This window comes from Bemisia tabaci, chromosome 4 (genome assembly GCF_918797505.1).
Source record: "Bemisia tabaci chromosome 4, PGI_BMITA_v3".
Lineage (NCBI taxonomy): Eukaryota > Metazoa > Arthropoda > Insecta > Hemiptera > Aleyrodidae > Bemisia > Bemisia tabaci.
In genome coordinates, this window is record NC_092796.1 from 23,000,514 (window position 1) to 23,023,730 (window position 23,217).

At 39.2% G+C, this 23,217-nt stretch overlaps 1 protein-coding gene and 1 pseudogene across 1 annotated transcript in view; one reads left to right on the plus strand and one right to left on the minus strand.

Annotated features, from left to right (window-relative positions):
* Positions 1–23,217, minus strand: part of LOC109037107 (somatomedin-B and thrombospondin type-1 domain-containing protein) — a 97,085-nt gene that overhangs the window by 26,081 nt on the left and 47,787 nt on the right. Inside the window, exons 2-3 of the mRNA XM_019051607.2 lie at positions 9,861–10,052; positions 87–207 (exon numbers count right to left, since the gene is read on the minus strand). Of these exons, the coding sequence (XP_018907152.2) occupies positions 87–207; positions 9,861–10,052 (313 nt within the window). The remainder of the gene's footprint in view (positions 1–86; positions 208–9,860; positions 10,053–23,217) is intronic.
* On the plus strand, positions 1,711–9,846 carry LOC140224368 (uncharacterized; annotated as a pseudogene).

The following is a 23,217-nucleotide window of genomic DNA, read 5'->3' on the forward strand; positions in this document are numbered from 1 at the left end:
AAAAGGCTTTCAGGCCACTCGCTACTAGTGGCTGAAGCGGGCCGGCCGACCCTACGTCAAAACCAAACATGCAAGTTGAAACTTACTCTTTGTTGAAATTCTCGGCTGGATCTTTGGGGTATCTGAACCTCAAATTCCGTCGGATGTCCGACGTCTCGTTAATTTTCCGACTCAGCGATAGTGAAACTGGTAACAACATTGCTGTTTCTGGAATCAGAAAAAAGACGAATTATTCGATCAAGTTCTAACAATGCGCTGGGGGGAACATGCATTGAAATTTTCTGATGAATAGCTGATACTACGTCATATTGACGTGCACGCTGATGGTGTTCTATGCATGTCAGCTCCCCCACCCTTCGCCTGTTGCTTGAATGATGCTTCCAACGTGACAATCATTCTAACTCTTTTACCATGGAAATGTATCTTTCTCTTCATTGAATTGATTAATTGTACAGTTTTTATCTATTTATTTCATTTTGCGGGAATTGAGCGATTCGATGTTTTTATGTTTGTTCCGGATTAAAGTTTTCACGATTTTTTCTCATCGAGAAAACATATGTATGGATCACAGCATATTCTTTGCAGAATGGAAAAGCCCTGTTTCATCCCTCTCGAGTGATGGTACGGAGAGAATTTGGGGTAAGATTTGACGCTGTCTAGTAAATACACTACTGAATACAGGATGCATTCAGTAACATGACTTTTTTTTAAGAAAAAACACGACCTCTGTGATTTTCTTTTTATTTATTTTTCACTATTGATTGCATAAGAGACTTAATATGTGCGTATCTAGTGACTCGTATAGTTCAGGTAAGGTCATTGTCACTCTCCATTGAAATTCTTCGAGGCAATTTCAAAACTAAACCAATAGTGCCACGATTTTCAAATGCAGATTGCCAATTTCTAGTCTTAGACAATATTTTTTATTTTGTTTACTAATTCAGATGTGTGTATATTTGGTATTGTGTTGACAAAAAAATGCAGTTGCAATCCTACTGTTAGAAAAGCCACTGATTCAAACCCACATCAGTTGCACCTTTTTAAGGGTTGACACTGAATCATTGAAAAATATTAGAATGTATTGTGAAAGCGACGCGACTTCTTCAAAGGTGACAAATTCCTGTGTAAGAACTATATTAGGATGTTCTTCTGCTACACGGAACCGAAGGAAGGTGGAAAAGAAGGGGTGTGCTCGTTAGTTCTCGGGCCGTAAGAAATGAATGGGAATTACAAAGCGCCAGTGACGTCAGCGGGCGCTTGTAGGAGTCTTTACTACATAAACCCTGTCCACGACGCTCTTGTTACATGCCCACGGCTCATGAGTTAGCATAAAGTTGGAGCTTGGTTCCGTGTGATTCAACGTAAAATCCCGTTTTTCCATTTCCCCAGAGGGAATCACGCCTACTTTAACATTATTTCTTGTGCGGCTCACCACCAGCACACCTCATCTTTCCCACACGTTTTAGTTCCGTTCTGCAGAAATATGTCCATTTACTCTCCATGAGCATACAATTTATTAAATAAAAATCGGATGTTTCCGAAGAAAAAATCGAGAATATAAATGAATTTTTAATTTATTTTTTGCACGAATTCCTCGTCTTTTTAAATGTTCTGGTAACATGTGAACTGGTCGGCAAGTGTTTGCAAAACGCGTTCCTTTTTGCTATCTGATAGGGTGACTCGACACTCGGCAGTCAATGTGACGGCTAGAATATTCTGAATCGAGAGCATAGCGCATTCAAATGCCGCGCGGTCTTCAACGGGTAACATTGCCACGTTTTCCAGCATCATTCCGCATTAGCTGATCCAGTTTTAAAATCCGCCTAATTTTTTAACCATTTGCTTGAGGTCTCTTACATCATGGGCGCAGTTCTTCAGCCTGTCCCCTTCCCCTTCGGATTTGGAAAAAAATAATCTTCCTCCCTCTCCCTTCCCGGAGAATCTGGACAACAGGAAATAGTCCCGAACCCGTACTGTTCCTTGCTTTAGTGCGATATGAAGAAGGCAATAGCCTAAGATTTTTGGTTAATTAATGGTAGAATTGAGCGTTAAAAAGAGGCCGTCGGGTTCGTGGGTTTCACATGGCGAGCTACGTTTTGAACGAAATTTTGGCGAGTTCCAAACTTTAAGAATATCGAAAAGTTTGGAGGGGAGTAGAATTTAAAAATATAGTTGCGGATCTTTCAAGATATGAGAGCTCTGACTGAAGAGAAGCTGACAACATTCCCCACCCTACAGATACTGCTTTGAGGTTGCTTAAATATCCTATGAGTTCTGGAGTTTTTGATAGAGAATGTCTTGGCAACGTTGAGGCAATATCAATTATGAGAAAAAGAGCAATAATGCCAGGGAATATTTCATCAATGGGTTGTATTGGCGTAAAAAAGTGTCGGTGCTTTTTTCGCCTGAATGTTAATATCCACGGCATTTCAAATAGTGGCAGGATTTTCTTTGTGGGGAGGGGAGGAAGAGGCGATATTGTTCAACAATATTGCCAAAAATGTTGCCAAGTGAAATTGTCTTAATGTTCCTTGTCCTTGGAAATTTCGCCTCGCGATCAATATTGCATAGGGGTAGTAGACAGATACCCCCTAAAAATATCCCTATTTGACTCATGAGAATACACTGTCTCTACGTTGTCTCTATTCAAGAGATCAGTGTCTCTTGCGATTGTCTCCTCTTCCACATTTCAGCATGGACTAAAATATATTTCTCGGAAGAGCATTAGACGTCACTGTCCACACGCGCCGAGTTTCCAAAACTTCGACGGAATAAATTATAGCTGATTTATGACTTATTCCGTCTACGCACAGAAAAGAGGCGAAAAACGATGCGCAACTAAAATTTCCGCGAGCTTGTTCCGACAAAGTTCTGTTAATCGTTGCTCGTGCGGACAAGACCCACCGATTCAGATTATGGTCAATTTTTCGTTTTCTCTTTGAGAGTACAACCCCGTGCTCTTTGAGTGGAAACCCCCATGACCCAAATTAAAAATGAAACCAGCGAATGTTTTGATACGTCGAATTTAGTCTAGTTCCGGGACAAAATGTTCTAAGGAGGAGTGAGGCAGTTGGAAACGCCCTCTCTCCATGGGACGTTTCACGGAATTTTTCTCACGTTCAAATCTCAGGAATGTAACTTCTTTTGTAAAAATTATGGAAACTTAATGCCCCTTACAATCCCTTCAGTTTACTCGACGCAACCAGCTTCTTTGTGAAGCAAGTTAGGTTGCCTGAGCCGCGTACAAAAGGTGCAAGGATTCTTTGTGGAATGGGTTCGGTTCACCTTATGGAATTGCTAAAATTTATCTACTTCATCCATACCAATTTTCAATCCTCAAAATTTTTGATATCATTTGAGGTCAAGTTTTTCTGCAATCTCCATATTTCTTAATTTCACTTTTTTATGTTTTTTTTCATAGATTCCGTTTTTTTTATAAACAACACGAAACAGTTTCTTCTTCTTCTTTTTAAATCGTTCCTGGGACTCCACAAGGACTCTTACTTGGAACTGTGATTAGTATTGACTAACTCAATATTTTCCCCAACTTCGCAAGTGAGATTTTTTCCTAGGAAAAATCCCATTAAACGTCTCGTGGAGACAAGGCCTCAGAGGTTGAAGGACAGCTGACGAAGTCCACATGGCAACAAAGTGATTCTGTCGGGGGTTCGCTTTGTCTTGTGGCGCAAACCGCACGCAAGTTTGAGCTGCTTCCTGTTTCGCGGTGCCGGCCCCGGCCCGACTCGACTCCTTCTCACCGAGTTGACGCGGAGAAGATAGTCTTGTCCCGAATCTGTTCCCGCTCTCGATTGTTTGTTGAGCTTATTCCCGGAAGCTCAGCTACAAGTATTTTGATCAAGTTGCTGCTCCCCGCTTCGCACTTCAATTATTAGCTTCGCATTTGAATTAGCTGCGGGTGGAGCCGCCTCGAATACGTCATCGGCCTTGCAAATATGTACGAACCATCGGGTCGTTTAGTGTATAGTACTGCCGTGCTCGGGAAAAACGCCGTATGGACATTTGAGAGTTGCCAAATTTTCTCCAATAAAATGTTTATTTTTGAGGAGAATTACGGGCATTTTCCATTGAAATTTTCAGATAATGCAGATTTGGTCGCGAATAATTTTCTCTGAAAAATTCAAAAGAAAATGTTCACAGATTCCCCTGAAAATTTATATTTTATCGAAGAAAATTTGGCAACGTCAAAAAAGTTCATACGGCGTTCTTTTTCAGCACGGCATAATATGTATAGGGCATGTAGAGGACAGTGGCGTGGCGTGAATTGCGATACATCGATTTTTATGCCATAAAAACCCATGGTGAAGAATCGATTACTAAGGTGTTCGCTGCGAACACCCTGTCTATCGATTCTTTTCCGTGGGTTTAAATGACCGATCAATCGATACATCGGAAAGCACGCCACGCCACTGGTAGAGGATATAGTCATCTTTGGCACCTTCGTATAGAAAAATTATGAAACTTCCTGAAGTTCCTCCGTGTTTAAAATTCTAAAGGCATCTTCTTGTCTTATGGTTTAATTTAAGATTTTTCACTTAAATATTAAGTTTTACTTTAAAATTGTAAGTAGCTAGTTTCTAATTTTCCCTTTCATTCTAGCTTTAAAGTAAAAAAAAAACGATACATCGTGTACACTCTTGATCAAAGTGATTTTACAGTTTTGAGTAGACAGTCAGCCTGTAAATCGATGAGTCTCGGACAGTTCAAGTAAACTGCACGTCGCATGAGAGGATCTCAGACATACCGCTCTCAAACTTTATGCTATGACTCATCGAGACCACTTAATTTAAAAATATCTGGGGAGCTACACCCTTTGACCGCTTCGCGGTCAAATCTTTCGAAGTGTTTCGTGCCTCAGGTGTTATGCGTTACTCTTATGACTATACGTTTTACTTTAAATTACATCGTATGATCAAGGAGTGAAAAGAAATAAAATTTCTAATATTAGCACAAGTTCATCGAAAATTTCCTACAATTTTTCCGCGAATGTGTCCCGCTTTTTCGCGGTTTCTCCAACTCCTAGTCACAAACGTCAGAATTACACACTGAATTTGGAAGCTGAGTATGGGAGTCATCTTTCCAGCTCAACTTTTGTAATTCCGAAAATTTAATACTATTTTTATCCACCTATGTATCAAATTTACTCGAAGAGTTTAGACGAAATGTTGACTGCGAAGCCCCGATCCTCATACTGCCGTGCTAAGGAAGAACGCCGTGCGAACCTTCGGGTGTTGCCAAATTTACTCTGGCAAATTGGTAATTTTCAGGAAAATTTTTGAATATATTTCTACCAATTTCTCAGGTAATGTTATTTGTAATTTGATCTAAATTATCTGAAATTTTCAGGAAAAAATAATCATGATTTTCCTCAAAAATAAACACTTCATCGAAGGAAATTTGGCAACTCTCGAATGTTCATACGGCGTTTTTCATTAGCACGGCAGCATAGTTTGCCGAATTCTGCGCCAAATAATTCATAGTTGCGAAATTCGGGGCACCACTCGACAACGGACCGATAACCTCCCCCATTCAACTATCCCCATTCTCAGCGTGAGATTCCAGCTTCTGGTTTTGACAATGAGCAAAACGAGCACGTCATATTTGACGCAAATAATGTCAATTTAGATAATCATCAGAATGGCAACGGAATGTTGCAAGTGAGATTGAGATGTCTTAAAGATACACAAACAAAAAGCGCGGAGGGGAACTATCGAAAGAAGTAGCGGGAAGTCGCGAAACCTCGCAACGCTCGGTGAGTCCGACCGAAGTCAATCGTTGATATTCGTGGAGTTCTCAATATTGATATTTTATTTGCCAAGTCACTGGGAGGTAATAAAGTTGAGACTAGTCGGTGCTTTTTGCGCTGAGTGCACTCCGGACGGAATGTCTCCGGCTGGAAAATTAGGAGGTCTCCGCGGCCTGCTTTTCGAATCGATTAAACGTCACCTCCTTTCCAGCTCCTTTCTTGCGCTACTCAAGTCCTTGAGCAGCGATCTCTAAATTATGTTCTCATGCCTGCAGAGCAAAGACGCGATTTACACGTAATACGCTACTTTTCCATAAGATTAATTTCCAAGATTAAATGGTGGATAGGGAAAAGACTGCCTGGACGACCGCCTAAGAGATGGGCACAAAGCTGGGTCTCCTCTCCTGAGGATGATTGAATGTTCCTGTTGCTATTTGTTTTATTGACTTGACGAATCTTTACAGATAATTATTATATTTTTAATATTTTGTGCGCGGCACTCGAAGGCTTGACAAACAGGGTCATGCCCTAGTCGTTAGTAGAAGAAGAAGAAGAAATGGTGGATAGAAGTAGCCTGACAGATGAAACTGGAACAAATCTCAAAATAAAGGATACTCGTGCGCTGATCTTTATTCGGACCATCGATGACCCGGAGTAGACACACTTCCAACCCGAAATAGACCTCACTCGAAATACTCAAACCACTTGAAATTTTGAGCGAAATACGCGACCGCAGTGTAATCAATGAGGAAGGACGAAGGGAGAAACAAATAGACACTTTAGTGCCACATCACAGTCGGTATCGATTGTATCGAATTGGATCCAAAACACTAACATAACGTTATTATTCGAACATGTTCAAACGTGATAGCTTCAACCAACGCTTTAAAGGTTCGTGTTTCTGATAGTCTGTGTCTTTAACCATGATTAAACTCTCTCGAGTTTTCCAGTCGGTAGACGGATTAAAGCAGTTCCAGAAAGGTGAAAATGCCTACGAGAGCCAACATGTATCAAGCCTGTCTTCTGATAGTGAAATTCTCATGATTAAAGGTAGTGTTCTTGCAAGCCAGCGAGGCAGACTGTATGATGTCCAGGTAAGTCTACTTTTCTATGTACTTTCCTCATAACATTAATGAATTCAACAGAATTGAACCTATGATCCCAATATAGGTATACTCCGTTGTTAAAGTAAAATCGTCCGATTCCGTTTGGTTCTTCTATTCGCAAACGCAACCTAACTAACCTCCTGAGATCGTTGAGCGTTTGGTAGAAAATGTTGGGCCCCCATATGTAAACACACAAATCATCCGATAATTCTAATGGAGTCCAACAACGCTGACAGTACCGTGCAAAATATCTTGCACTGATTCCTACCTCGGTCAGTTGCATGCTCATTTCATCTTTTTATTCTTTTAATTTTTACATTTTTTAGCTTTTGTTCCAGTTGAGAATGGGCATAATTGGCCCAAAACGTCCTGGTTTGTTTTATAATTCCTTTGCCTTGTAAACCTATTTGTTTTTTGTATTTTAATGTGTTTTCATTTTTGTGTGCATTTGGGCTATTGTGTCTCATGTCTCTCTTATTTCCACCCCACAGATACATGATATAATACCTCATAATGTCATAAGTTCATAATGCAAGTATGTCATCCTACTTATTTATTAATAGATTGTGAAACCAAAATGTATAAAATATCCAAAATTGTGTTTCATGTCTTTTTTCTAGATTGATATTAATGTCGATAGTACTATTAAAGGCGGTCTCTGCTTCTGCCCTGCAGGCGTGGGAAGATGACATCACATGGCTGCCCTTCTCTTACATGGCCACCACAACATCTCCAGAACGGACAAATCTTGCCGGTGGAAAAGACAGAAGGGAGCTACAAACGACACTTGTGTTTCAATTGACCAACTCTTTGCCAATCCTGAACAACAGGAGTACAGAGCCTTTGGTAAAGTATTACCCCAAGTTGTTAAAGACCAATTGCACAAGGATGTGACATCTGAATATGGTTTGCATCCCGGTGTTTCCTTTCTGCTAATGCAAGAAATACAAGATAGTGCTCTCAAAGTTCATTCTCTCGAGGTTATCTTGTCTCAAGATGAATTTCTCCAGTCGATTAATTAAGTCCAGTTTTTGCTGGATCATGCCAAAGTGAGCGCAGAAGTGGTGAGGACGGTTGAACGACTGACTAGCGGTCAGCGGGCTAATGCCATGGGCTATTAGCTCGACAATTCGTTTGGATCGTCAGCAACTTTTTTGCAGATTTAAGAGCCATTTAATTCGACTCAATAGAATAACCCCTTCCCTTTATAAGACTCTTCTAGGGTCATATGAGCTAGATGCAGTCCTAGCAAACCAGTGGGGCAAGAACCACGAAGAAGTCAAAAAGCTCTTTGAGCAGTGTTTCAAAATTAAAGTGAAACCTTGTGGATTGTTCCTCCACGAGAGAGGTTTACCAGATCCTGTCCGTTTCTGTGTTGGGGTAAGCAGTAAAAGAAACATTGAACTTCATTGACTCAAAAAAAATCCAGCAAAGATAGGTGTTCTGTATCATGATAAATATTGTCAAAAAGATAATACCGGCTAATAAGATAATAAATAATACCGGTTTCCCAACTCGTCGGATGTTAGAGATAATCATTAATATATTTAAGGATCTTGACATTAATTATTATTTAAAGTTGTCAGTTCATAAAATTCAGAGGGAAGATCAAATCTTCATTACTCTCTTTGAAGTGCGTGTAAATTATGGAACAACAGATGGCACATCAAGTTGGCTGCAGTTAAGGCACAAACAGAACAGATAAGTCAAGAAGAAATACTCGAGGATAATACAACTCCAACTCCAGTTACAAAAGTTGAGAGATAGTGTTAAACCCTCCTAACGATTACTGATCGATCGTCAATGATTCCTTTTTCTAGAGATATGTTTGTGAAACTATCACGCTTTCAAAACTATCTTTTCGGAAAGATTGCAACGTATTTCTGCTCGGAAATTACTACCCCTTGATTCAAGGAATAAGTATCCAAAATTTAGTATTGATGACAAGTAGTGTTACCTGCTTCAGACTACACAGTACATATTCAAAACTCCAATAGGATATCACGCAATGCATACGTATGCCCTATACTTGCTTCAAATATTTTTCCTGCAAAGCCACAGCTCAAATGTCCTTCTCATTTTAACCTCAAAATCCGAAAAGATACTCCTCAACTTTTAAACCTGAAGTGAGTGCATAGTATGGATCGATGTTTTCGACTAAAATTCCGCGAATGAAAGCTGGGATTCCCCCAAGGACATTCCTTAAATTGCGTGTTAATACAGAGTGAAGGTATATGTTTTTGAGTCACAGTTTCGGGAAAAGCGGATTCCGTTCCGAGATTCCTGAGAACCTTCTGGGAAAAGTTCTTGCTCCGAGAAACGGAGCATTTGTCCTCTCGATCCATTTACAGACTTACCAGTCATGAGTAACAATGCTTTACCCCTAATAACGATATTAATGATGAACACACAATCCGACTAGTTTTGAAAGCAGCGGGTCTGCATGGTGTATACACAAAGATATAAAGACAAATGATGACTATTAAAATTGTAAATCATCTGAAAATTGCGATGAGGACGTCCAAAAAGTCCAAAATCCACTCCTTGAAGCACAAAATGCACACAAAATCATAAATTTTGAGATTTTTCGGCAGCCTCAGGCCACATGAAAACATTCATTTTATAATACGTTTGTCTCCTCCCTAAACAGAAAAAGAGGGCAATATAATCAAAATGACAGAAATCATGCGCGTAAAAGGTCGAAAGCAGTTAACGAGTTTGGTGTGCATGATTTAGGTCAAAATGTCTCATATCTCACGGGGAAAACATGATGGCCAAAAATGATGGAAAAAGAAAAAAAACGGACGCGGGATTTTTGAAAATACTCGATACCAACTACGTAAATTGTATACGTTGACGAGCGGATATCAACATTTATTTACAAACCCATCGTATGGTTTTCGGACGATTTACCACCACGACCACCGGAAAATATAATTTATCTGCATTTCTTGGATGAGTAGACTGATTCAAATCGTTTTTTAACCCACCTTTCAGAGCACTCCTGGGATCGTGCGGACACTGAGACCCAAGGCAGCCTCTTTTCTGAACCAGAGACGGACAGTGTTTGCCTCCATTTTCGGGCTGTCTCACCACCACCCGACGGCGCGTCATCATGCCTGTTCCGCAGTCGGCATCACATTCGCTCCAAGGTTCCCATGACGAAACCTCGCAGTCAACAACTAGAAAAGAAAAATAACAAAACCCAAATAAATTGGAGTCCGAAGATAAGAGAGAGTTAAGCTAGTTCGGAATCGCTTTACTCCCAAGTAGCACAGTGCAACGAAAATACTGAAATTAAATTGCAATTTGTTTTCAATAAAATTGCCTTTTTTTTAAAAATTAACTTTCAATATATTAATACATCATTTAGTGTTAGTCGAGTTATGTCGATTTTAAACAATCAAAAAATGAGCTTCATGTGTAAGAAAGATAGGCAATATGCAATGCAACGAAAAATTGCAACTAATTTCATTTTATTGCAAGAAGTTTTAATAAATGGGGTCCCTTCAAATAGGAGCTAGGCAACATACACAACACTCAGTGAAATTGCAATATTTTTACTAGAGTTGCTACCTTTTACAATCTGCGCTACTTGGGTTTGAGAGTTTTGTTTCCAAACAACCGATTGAAACGTCGTGACAGTCATGAAAGAAAGCCTTAACTACAAAACAATGGGCACAGAATGAAAGTATTTTCACGGATGGGTCTTAGAGTACGAGAGTATGATGCGCTTAGTAAAGAGGAAGTTTGCAAATACTCATCAGTTTCAAAATGAAAATGAAAATTTAAGATCTCGGAGGCAATTCCGATGTTGGACGCGTCCGTTGCTAATAAAACTCGAGGCATCTCTTTTTCTCCTCGTAGAGCCATCAAGACGAATAGAAGTTATAAGACGGATTAGAAGTTAGACCCAGAGTAGATTCTCTCACGCTGGCGGCACCTAATAATATTTCAAATCCCATTTGAATACTTTTGTTCAGTCCTTCGTTTTGAAACGCAAGAGTCCGCTTTAAGTTCATTGTTGTCGTTGATTCTAAGCTTCCAAGTTCATGATATAGCTGTATTTGTTAATCTTGCACCTGCCCTCAACTTTTGAAGACCGCCCTCAGAGATCTATGGTTCCATTGTCGCGTGACTTTATAGACTATGTGTAGGCCAAGAATGATTACTGGATGAATATCATACTTGCCGGCCAGGTTGACCTAGTGGTCAGCGGGTCTGACTCAAGGTCAATAGGTCCCGGGTTCGAATCCCGGTGGTGGCGTCTAATTTTCACGGAATTGACGAGTAGATCTGCTGAAACAGATTCTCCTCGACCCTAATCCCTGAAAATTAGAAAAGCCTGGAGCATGGAAAACCCACGATGTCTACGGACACATAACATTGTCTAAAGTTGGCTGAAGGTACTAGACACGAATCCATTAAACTAGCAGGAAAAAAAAAAAAAAAAAAAAAAAAAAAAAAAAAAAAAAAAAAATTCATACTTGTCAAACTTGGTCTTGTTTGGTGAATAAGTTCAACATTAAGATAGTTCATAAATGTATTACTTTGTAAATTATTATCTTGTGAAAAAAATGTCCCTATAAATAGAGTTTATCCGGCGGAGAACCCGTGGTATGGAGTCCTTAAAATACTTGGTCAGCTGAGTGCCATCTTTGTATTATTTACCCTCGTATATTTTGTCGTTATAGATTTGATAATTCATGTTTTTTAAGAATTGTCTGATTAGCGAATCCCCAGAGGCGAAGAATTTGCAGGGCCTTCTATTTGCTAGGCTTAGTGAGGTCAGGCTTGCATATTATGGTCTGCAATTATATGGTAAAAATTGAAGCTTACTACTGCCATAATGGCTCACTGGAAAAAAACACATTGGATCTAGAGTCCAGACTCTTGAAAACATGGACAAGAAAAAATACTCTTGCTTCAATCGGATTTTTGCTTGAATCAAAACGAAATCCGCTTAAATTAAGAGGCTTGGTTCTTGATTTAAGCTAGATTCTGATTGAATCAAGAGTGCTTTTTCTTGTCGATGTTTTTAAGAGTCTGGACTCTAGATCCAATGTGTTTTTTTTCCAGTGTATGATATCAAACCGAGAAACTGCTTATTAAGTTGAAGATACAAAGAAGAAAGGGAAAAAAAAGAGTGGGAAAAGGAAACAGAGCAGATATTCTGCGAGTGACATTTGCGTAACTGTTGTTCCGGCAACAGCAGCTGAACAGGAGGGATAAAAAAAACGAAGAGCTTTTTCCTCCACGTGCGGGCGGGCCTTGAATTCCACTCTTGCGGCTCCCAATTTTTCAGCGTAGAACATTATACATTGTTTACAGAGCATCCGAGTGCCCCGATCTAAAACTTCTTTCGGAATAATGTCTCATTTCGCTGAACACTTGTTTGCTGATCCACCCCTGCTTACCTATGCGCCGAGCTGTACCTCCGAATATCTTGAATTTAGATGATTCGTTAGGATTAATAGCTCCCCGCTACACGCCGCACAGTGGATCGAGTCAATCGGAGAGGTCGGACATGAAATTTTGGACTAAAATTGCAAATTATGATGCGTTTATTTTGTCACATTTTAAATTTCAAGGGGTGCTTGTAGAAGAAAATTTTACGAGAAAACCAATGAAGCTCCTTTAAAAACCTCAAAATTTTGTATAAATGGAGTTGAACACTGGAAAAAAAACACATTGGATCTACAGTTCAGACTTTTAATAACATCGACAAGAAAAAGTACTCTTGATTCAATCAGAATCTAGCTTAAATGAAGAATCAAGCCTCTTAATTTAAGCGGATTTCGTTTTGATTCAAGCAAAAATCCGATTGAATCAAGAGTATTTTTTCTTGTCAATGTTTTCAAGAGTCTGGACTCTGAATCCAATGTGTTTTTTTTTCCAGTGAATGCTTTTAAAGCTTCCAAAATTTTGTCCGATCTCTCCTATTGACTCGATCTACTGTGCGCCCCTCCCGTATTCTGAACCGCGGGCTCCCAGACACGTAAGTAAACGAATCCGGGAGTAACTTTGCGGCCAAGTCACCACGAATTTCCGCATAGATCTCTTGAAAGTTTGTGGTACATCTGCTGACTTGACAAAACGGAAAAAGGGAAAAATACGTTTGGTTTAAGTACATAGTAGCGCATACCGAATTTTAGTAAATTTCCTAGGGAAGGATTATTTATTGATGAGGAGAGTTATAGGAGCATACATATATTTGCTTCACATGCAGAGCATCATATGGCTTTTCAAAAATGACATTTACCAAGAGAGATGAGTATAATTGACCTATTTTTTGAACGAACGTGGTCACTGATAGCTACATCGTTTCCCCATTTTTCAGTGCCCTTAACAAGTTCAAAGAGATTCCCTATCGAAAAATAATGCCACAGGTAATTTTATTAGTGAACCAAAGGACTATAAAGATTTCTGAAGAATCTTCCACCACTTTCTTATTGGATTAGAAAATATTCAGCATATTTTTATTTCTCAAAAAAGTATTTTGAAAGCATATGCGTATTATGATTAGAATCAAAAACAAGCGGGAAAGCTCTAATACGTTGGTATTAGAGAAGCGCTCAGCATTGAGGGTCTGCCTGAAGTGAAGAAATATTCAACTTTTAAACCAATATATATTTACTTTATTTCAGAATTTTTATTAAAAACTAAATTACAGAAACTAAATTAAAGCTTTCTTAAATAGAATTTTTTTTTTTCTTAAAATTTGAAAATTCAAATCTATAAGTTTTCGCGCTTTTTTCGAAGAATGCCGTGGTTGGAGCTTCCTATAGTCATACTACTCGACATCAGCTGATAGCAAACAAAGGTTACCAAGGAAACCGTAAACGCGTAACAACTACCTACCGTCGCCAGAGCCAAAGACAAATAAGTCAAAGACACATAACCTAGATGTAAGCGAATTCTACTAAGGTCTCCGAATAAAGTTATCACCGGTGGAAAAGTTTTCGGAAATCAGAACGCGCATCTTGAACTTTCGAAAGTAATTATAGAATAACTATAAACCGCATAGCGAAGAGAGTTTTAGGCCTGTTATTTATTTCTCACGCTAATTTGCATTTAATCGTATTCACAGAGCTATTATGAGGTAATCAAAAAATAAATTTTCCTAAATGACGTTCCGTGCATCGATGAGTTGGTGCGCCATTTGACCGCTTGAGCGCCCTACTATACTAGAGCTCTAGTGGCAAATCGAAATCAAAAAGCGCCGCCTATCGGCTGAGCGCTTAAAACAAAAAAATTAGAAAAGCGCAGTTTAGTGGAGACAATGATATGAACTTTTTTACAAAAAGGAGAAGAAAAATTTGGCGTTTTTGAAATCGCGCATTAATGGGCTGCAAAGTCTTGGTGGGGCCGGTACTTTAATTTCGCAATCGAAAGAGAGAGCAGAAATACATTTAAAATAATTAGCGACGTTTCGTGGAATTCTCCCAAGACATTCGGTAGAACAATGCTTTGAACTTTAATCCTTCATTTTTGACGGTTAGCACGCAAAACAGGGAATTACGGCTAGAATGTTGTTAAAATGGTTGAGAGAACTTCAAATTCTAATTCTCTTTTATCGAAAACATTATTAATGAAATAAAAGAATCAGATTTTGCTGATTCGCTGTTTAGTCATCACAATCCGGTTAGTTTTATTCCCCTCGTCGTTTTCATTTCTCAAACTTCTTTTGAGGTGCTGCCCTCAATATTAACCGGTCAGAAAGTTATGAACCTGTAGGAGACAAGATTCCACTCAAAGCCCGTTTCTTTCTTCGAACTTTTTTTAACTTCATAAACCCATGGGAAATTCAGTGATTTACCATCCTGTCAAACTGGCGATCGTGCTCGAATCTCATCGATTCGTTTTTGTGAATAATTCGCTACGTCAAAAAGACCATCCAACTTCTCCACTCATTCCGCAAACGTTGAACTTTACGAATTCTGTCCGTGGATTTTTCTACGGAACTTTCAACTCCCTCACAGCCACCCCTCTGTTGCTCCTCTTCTTCTCTTTGTATTTCCATCGCTCGGAAAACTCAGCGTGTAGAACTTCAAATCGTAAAATAATTAATTTCCACGTAATTTCTGTCTCATTCAACCGCTACTATCCGCTATGATTTTCACTCCGGCTGAGAGAGGCGAATAAATATAAAATAAAAACTGCTGCTACTTGAATCTATGGAAGCTGCCGTCTGAACTTGTTAATTTTCTTTCATACTCTCCGTTTAATTCGGCGCAGCATTTTTCAGGTATTCTTCCGACTTGAAACTTTTTCATTCGAAAATGTTGAATAGCGATGATGTTTTGCATGTTAATTTTCCATCCAATTAACTCTCCACACTGGACCTCACTACAACTTTTTCACCGAGGCCTTCATTTTTTTACTCTTTCCAATTACGAACTGAACAAAACGCTCAAAAAATATGGATTTAATCGCTGGATTTAACTCGCCGTGAAACTTTTTATCCTCCCCGCATTCTCGCTGAACATGAACAGAATATTTAATTTAGATTTCCATTCCTTAAAACGAAATCAGAATCTGTAACGGAATAGGGATTCTTATCCGTGATCGAGTTGTATACGACGGATCATATGCGGATTACAAGTCCCTATATTTACATAAAATCCTCAAGAACTTTTTTCCGATTTCCGATAAGATCTTTCCAAAATCTATAGATTAATTTTTTTAAGTGGTAAAATCCAACAATTTCTTGTTTCTCCTTCTTTTTTTATGTTTCTTGTCTTTGGGTTTTTTTGTCTTTTGTTTTTTGTTTGTTTTATCCATGAAACACATGGAACGCGATGGATCTGGATCCTCTACGATTCGGACCTATTCCAAATCGTTCGACGAGGCAAACGAATTCCAATGGCGGCTATACGTTTGTTCACGTTTTTTACATGATTTACCTAAGCATAACAGGTTAGGATTCGGCCTAACCGCGACTTTAACCTACCTCGTCAGAGCGACCAAAGCGTTCCACTGGATCGGGCTGGACCACGCCAGAGGAGTGTGATCCAGGGTAAACAAGTTAAGTTTTTTGTTGCATTTCATGGAGAATCGGATAAAAAAACCCAATTTACCTACAATTTAATCAATTGTCCCTTAAATTTATAGTCCATCTTCATAGCATTATCTTTCAATGGTGTTTTACTAATCTGTGAAGCGCATTTTGCGTGATATTTTAACAATTAAATGAGGAGAAACATGCATTTCTCTGATTGATTAGGTCATGAGCCTAGTGGTAATTGTGTTAACTAATTCCTCTGGTTCCATCAGGTTTAGCCATGTAGGTTGCACGTTCCTGGTAATGTTTTCCCTTTAGTTTGTTTACTTTATTGCTCTTAATAATTAAGTCTGTTGTCGTTGTGCATATGAAACTCTTCTCGTTATTCCTCTTGTTGTTCTTCAGCTGTATTTATTCGATGAATTTGCCTATTTTATTGTTAACCATGCATTGTGATAATGTTCTTCGTTGTTTTATGTTTTGATTCATTTTATATTATTATATCGCCGAGGATTGGTTTGAACCTGAAATGCATGCGATGAATCACAATAATATGTTAATTTGAAAAGTTAAAAAATGCGTGTTTTGATTTGTTTTGTCATAATTTGAATTTGTATTTTGTGAGGAAATAGTTATGATCATGCATCCGCGCTATAGCCAGGCTGCCAGGTATTCCAGGTTCTATCATCGCATGTGAGAAAGACTTTCGTCTGTACCTGACTTAAACTCATAACTATTGATTATAATTCTTCGGAGTAATACGTCGCTACTCCTCGTGCCAGTCTAACAATGTGCAGGCGTTTTCTAGAGAGCTGCAAGAAAGTGAAAAGTTAAGGAGCTCTTAACTCGGTGTTCAAATATGTAAAAATTTATTAATGGCCTTGTTAAAATGTGTACGTGCAAACACCCGGAGACGCCTCACGCACATTAAAATCTCATTACAGGCTTTCGCCGAGTACTGAGCCAAGCCGGGCGTGAAACGGCTTTCGAGAGTTTAAAAGGCAGAAACTTCTTAAAAATTGATTTTCGTCCCTGCAGCTCAGCAAGCGCAGATTTTGACGCGACATGAGTCCGTTTAATGGTTTTTTCTCCTTCTGCTTCTTCTTTTTTTGCTCTCCAAGTTCTGCTCGCGAGCCAAACTACAGTCGAGCGTAAACAATTTGCCCGAGTCGCCCCCGTGTAATACAAAAGCGCATCTTGAATCTTCGCGAGCGTTTTTCTCGCTCGCGTGAATGTTTAATAATACATTTTTTAGCGAGCAAAGGCTCCGCGGCAATTTTTACCTCCCTCGTTTATTCATCGCCCCGGCTCCTGTCGAGTTTTTGAAGTCGGTGCATAAACATTCCCGAGGATAAAGTGGTCGGGTATTCCGAATGTTGAAAAGCAGTAATTAGGGGAAGACGGAACAACCTTACTGTTCCAAGATAATGCAGGGCTTTTAGTGATCCGAGGAAACATCAGCAATAGTGTTCCCGCGAAATGACAGATAACAGTTCCAGGAGTATTTTGAAATGCATAAGTAGGAATCGTCCTGCCAGTGGGCATGGAAAAGGGCCTCAGGATGAAGCTGAGGCTGTTGTAAAACGGAACGCTGATTCTCGGAAAACATTAGCAATAACATTTCCCGCGAAAATACCTAATATAATCATATAATGTTATAATAGTTTATACATGTATAGTTGCAGTTTGTAGTAGATACAGTCATGGCACCGAACCAAAATCTTCACAAAACGATTTTTAAGAAGAATATGGAAAATGCGATAAAAAAAGACCGTAGAGTGAAGCGGCTACAAGGACAAGTAGCGGACAGAAAAGGAATCAAAATATCAGCCTACACTGCGAGCTTGGTCCTAGAAGAAAATATCTCCGTGGATGCTGCAACGAGAATGATATGCGAACATCTGTCTGAGACCAAGAAGCAAAAGAGGTCCCTCCGAGATCAAGTATCTCCCCCCAGTCTTTTTTTCTGCCTGAGAGGGAAATCAACACGCAAGCACGATCTACAAAATCAGGATCAGCAGAAGGATCAGCAAAATCCGTGGATGCTGCTACGGTCGCTGATATGGTGAAGATGATCGTGGTAACGATTGTTGAAGAATTGGATAAGTTGCCTTAGATTTCCTTAGTAAGGCACTTGGACACCGACGTCAAAAATTAACTAATATAAATATTGAAATTCATAAGTTGGAATTGTTTGCCAGTGCGACCATGGCAAGGGGCCTCAAGATGAAGCTAGGGATGTTGTAAAATGGAACGCTGAATCTGGGGAAACATCAGCAATAGCGTTCCTGCGAAAATACCTAATATAATAATATATAATGCTATATTAATACAAATTCATTAGTTGGAATTGTTCTGCCAGTGCGGGCACGGCAAAGGGCCTCAGGATAGAGCCGGGGCTGATGTAAAACGGAACGCTGACTCTGCTGTATCCCTAGTGGAAGTGAACCTCATGCGGCGGGAGGTCTGCAGGTGGTTAACCACCCGCGGCGGGGACTAACCTCCTGCAACCTCGTGCGAACCTCAAGCAACCCCCCGTCGCATGGGGTAGACACCCGGTTCCAGGAAAAAACCGAGTAACCTCCCGCGAACCTCCTGCAGACCTCTCGCAAGCCTTAGTGAGCTGCATGGGGTTGCAGGCCCTTGCTTGAGGTGATTAAGGCTTGCGAGAGGTCTGCAGGAGGTTCGCGGGAGGTTACTCGGTTTTTTCCTGGAACCGGGTGTCTACCCCATGCGACGGGGGGTTGCTTGAGGTTCGCACGAGGTTGCAGGAGGTTAGTCCCCGTCGCGGGTGGTTAACCTCCTGCAGACCTCCCGCCGCATGAGGTTCACTTCCACTAGGGATATGCCAAAGGATTGACATCAATTCTGCAGAAACACTACTTGAATCTAACAGTAGCAGTTCATTAAAAGTTCAACTTATAGATCTTCAAGAAATGGATATGATTCAGAGAAAAGTACCAGAAAAACTTCCTCAAATTCCCACCTTCACCAAATGTTATTTAGTTACCTGGTCAGTTGATGAAGAGGAATTTTATCTTCGCCATCTATTCTGCTTCAGTTGTCCCTTCAACGAAGTGTGCAAACATTTTCCCCCTACAAGGTAGCCACACAATTTAAAACATTAAATTCCCTGACATTACCCCGATTTTCCTGACACATTTTGGTGAAATTCCCCGGCAATTGAACAAATGTCAGATATTTAAAAAGACTGAGTTAGAAATTATTTTCGGGCAAAATTTGTTGTGCGCGAAGTCAAACCTACTCAAGTTAGCAAATGAAGGTGATTTGACGAATTTCCCCTGACATTTTTGTTTTTTTCCATGATATTTCCCGGTATTCCCTGACTGTGGCAACCCTGCCCTTGATGTACGGTTTGTAAAGTACCCGGCTGTAGGCACCTCCTCGATTGATCATCAAGTGTGTTCTATAGATTGGATTTTAGCTAATACAGCATACCCTACAAATGAAGTATGGTAAAAAGTAATACAATTTGCAAAATAAAAAAAAATACCAGTTGAGTTCATGTGTGCTTCTAGTTTAGGAAAAATCAGAAATAATTCAGTACCGAACAAAATGCGGTCTTTTCCTGTTTCAGTTGTCATAAAAAATTTAAAGTATGTTAAGAAAATGCTAATTTAACGTAGTATTTCAAGTCGTAACCCGAAGGACTAATTTACCCAAAAGAAAATTGCCTATAACCAGCTAATACCTAAAATAGTGGTAAAGACATTCCATCTGCCTCTTCCTCTGGAAAAAAAATCTAACGAGATTTTGAAACCAGAGGAGCCAATCATGCCCAACTAACAACTAGTCACGTATTTTATACCATCAAAGCAAAAGAAATTGTGGGAATCTATAAACTTCAACGAAGTATTCTATGCTTTGGAATGGTTAAAAAGAAATAACCCTTTTCATTCCAAAATGATTTTACTCGCCAATGCAGAAAGCTTGCTTACCTATCTGAATGATATCGATACACAGTTTTAACTTAATGACCTGAGCAAACCCGAAAATGAAATTAGGTGTGAAAGTGATGCTGATGAAATCCTATCCCCTGGCCAAGTTAATTGCACCTCTACAGAAGCCTCTCAAATTTCTCAAATATCTGCAGCATCAATGCTGACGGAAAAATCTGAGAGTGATGCAGTTCATGATGAGTACACCGTGTATCCTCTCCATGAAAATAGGACTAATGAATCTGCCTCCACTTTGTACCAAATGTTAAGAATTGAAAATTCACCTCTCAATGAAAGATCAAAAAATCTAGATGTACTGTGTTTTCCTGATCTTTATCCTTATGGCACCAATGGACTTTATGAAGACGGAGAAACGCCAATTCAATTCACTGAATTCATAAAGGCCAAATTAATGAGTCGCCACCCTCAGTTTCGTCGTCAGATGCAGTATATTTTTCATCTATTGTACCTGTATAATCTGCGGCAAATTAGGAAGTTGTTCTCCCTGAATACAGATTGAGCACTTTTAAGCTGTAAATTGCACCTACTTCCTCAATTTAGGAAGATGAATTTTTTTGGTTACCTAATCGAATGTGTTGCTTCATTATGTTTCTTATTATTGCTATCTTGCAGCGAAGCTGTTCAGGAGAAGTCTGGATTCATATTACCGAGTTTTTTTCAAAGATTTTAATTATAATTATTCATTCTCCAAGGATATGTCTTGGTGATTCTTTTCCGTATAAAACAAATTAAAATAAGGTAAACTGTTTTGGGGAAGTCAATTCATAAAATAACGTCTCTTAGTTTTCTTTTTTGATTTTCCTCCCGTCGATTTTTTTAAAAGTTCAACTGTAATCAACATGTACAGAGTATCTAATTGCAAGATAAAATTAGTTGGTTGCTTCTGTGATTTTTCTCTTGTAGGTACAGTGTTAGAAATAGAATAACAAAGACTGCATATATGTAGCATAATTTATTCTTCTTCCTTTTTATCAGGGGAAGATGAGTAAGCAAAGTTCATCGAGGGGGGACAATTGTCATGTTTGAAAAAACTGAAAATCCAAAATTGTGTGGCACGCGTTCCACCCAAAACGCTCCCTAATTTATCAATCATTTCTCTTGCATAAATTCAATATAAATTAATTTCAAATACTGAGACAGCAAAGTTTTTCTCTGTCCTTTTTTCCGGTTCCTTCGTGCAGGAGTGAAAATTTTAATTTTTTGTTCAGTTTGCTTTTCACACCCAAAACAATGGAATGCATGTACCAAGAAGTATTAAAGAATGAAGACGCGAAAAAGTCAATTTGTGTCAAAACTGACGATGAGCAAGTTCCAAAATACTTAATATGTTATTCCAAATATACTTAAGTTGTTTTCCCCGACCCAAACCTACAGAGAGAGAGAGTAAGGAAGACAAAGTGCCTTCAATTTAGTGGGTATGTTACATGCAAGGTAGAATTTCCCGCGTGGAAAGCCATCCTCCGTAATCCCGACGATTCGCACTCTCCCGTTATCAAGAAATCATGCAGATGTAGCGTGAAATACATCTGGGATTCGTTTTCTGTTGTTAAAATTATGTTTTTGCTGAATGGCATGTCAAAGTCCTCTCAACTTTTGTTTTCCACATTTCAACAGGCCACTAAATCCCATTGGTGCGGTCAAAGGCGACAGTTTAATTAATATTCATGCATTGAAGGAAATTCTGTGAGGCAAACCTCTTATTCTTCCGCAGTCGAACAGTTTCGTCCAAATTGAACGGGACTGTGCCATCGGAACTGTACCTACTGGGATTTTGACAACTTGAGGAGTCCTAAAACTTTCAAGTCCAATAATTTTATTTTATCCGGTGTTTTCACAGTATGACCTCTCAGAAGATCGATTGGTGTTTTGTTTGTCATTTTGCAGCACAGACTCCCTTAATGTTTGGAGGCGTTATCTGCATGTCATAAAGTTTCCTTTCAAATTATGTAGCGAGGAAAACTTAATAAAATCAATTTGATTCTCCGTTTATTCGATACTCTAATATATTTCTGAAAATAATGTTTAAATTCCTACTGTGTAGGTCTCTTGATGACAATGTTTTTGTGAAGCCTCATTTTCACTTATTTACCTACTTTTAAGAATTTTTGTTTTGCTCGTTTGTTTGTTTGTTTGTTTGTTTGTTTGTTTGTTTGTTTGTTTGTTTGTTTGTTTTTTGTCAGGAAAAGCGACCGCGCGGATATATTGTGGAGTAGCTCGATCATTGAAAAATCTTCGTTGAAAAAGTAAAATACATTTTTGTTTGAGTGCACCTGAATTCTCTGATTCTTTAAGCCTTCTGAAGAAATTAGAAGAAAATAACTGGTTCGTAAATGAATGATTTGTTAATTCATAATAGTTCATGAAAAGCGTACGTTTAAAAAAGGGGGAGGTTCAAATAGGGAACTTTTCAAAAGGAGTTTCAGACATGGGTTACAAATAAATTCAAAAGCAGTGTGTCACGGCCGCACGCTGGAACCAGTCAATGGTAATCACTGATCTTCATGCTCTCACATCTTATGGTAGACTAATGCGCTAGGCACTTTTCTTGCAATAATATACAGATTGAACCTTCGTGGCGGGCCTGACCACAAAGCAAACAATGATTACCAGTTTTTTCCCCCAAAAATATTGATTGGTTCGCACTCCTAAATATGTACAAGACCTCTAACGGCGCAACAGCAAACGGAATTTATGGTTGTGCCAAATTGAAAACGACTGAGGCAATGACCAGAAGTCAGGATATGGAGCCAGGTGTTATAAAAGTCATACAGAATACCGGCGGTAAAACTAGAGAAACGATTTTCAATTCGGTGCGTGTCGAACTTATAGACATATTTTATTCTAATATGTACAGAACAGTCGCCTGTTATTAATTCAAGAGATATAGCATCCTTTTGATAGGTGTTTGCCAGAGCACGAAACTCATCCATACATCAACACCACATAGAGGACGAGAAAACCAAAAAGCCTTAATTTTCTTCGATATGCGACACAGGCAACCGTCAAACACGAATAAGCGCATCAAGATGTTGATGCCAATATCTTGCTGTTAATTGCAAACATCGACGTTTGCAACAAACGGTGTGGCTCGTCTTGTGGCTGCAAGCATACTGAGGACGTCTTTTTGATTTCGTAATGGGAATTAAATAGGACGCTTTCTTTAATTTTTTCCCCCCAAGATTCTGTTTACCGAAAGGATTTCCTTTCTACTCCTCTCTCTGTGGTTAATCTCTGGAACGTATTGAATCCATACCAAGGATCGGTGACCTTTCCTATTTTGCAATTTTCTTAAGTCTTTTTCTGGATCTACGAATCTGTTGTCTGATCGGAACGTGCCACTATTAAATGACGCCACAACGAACT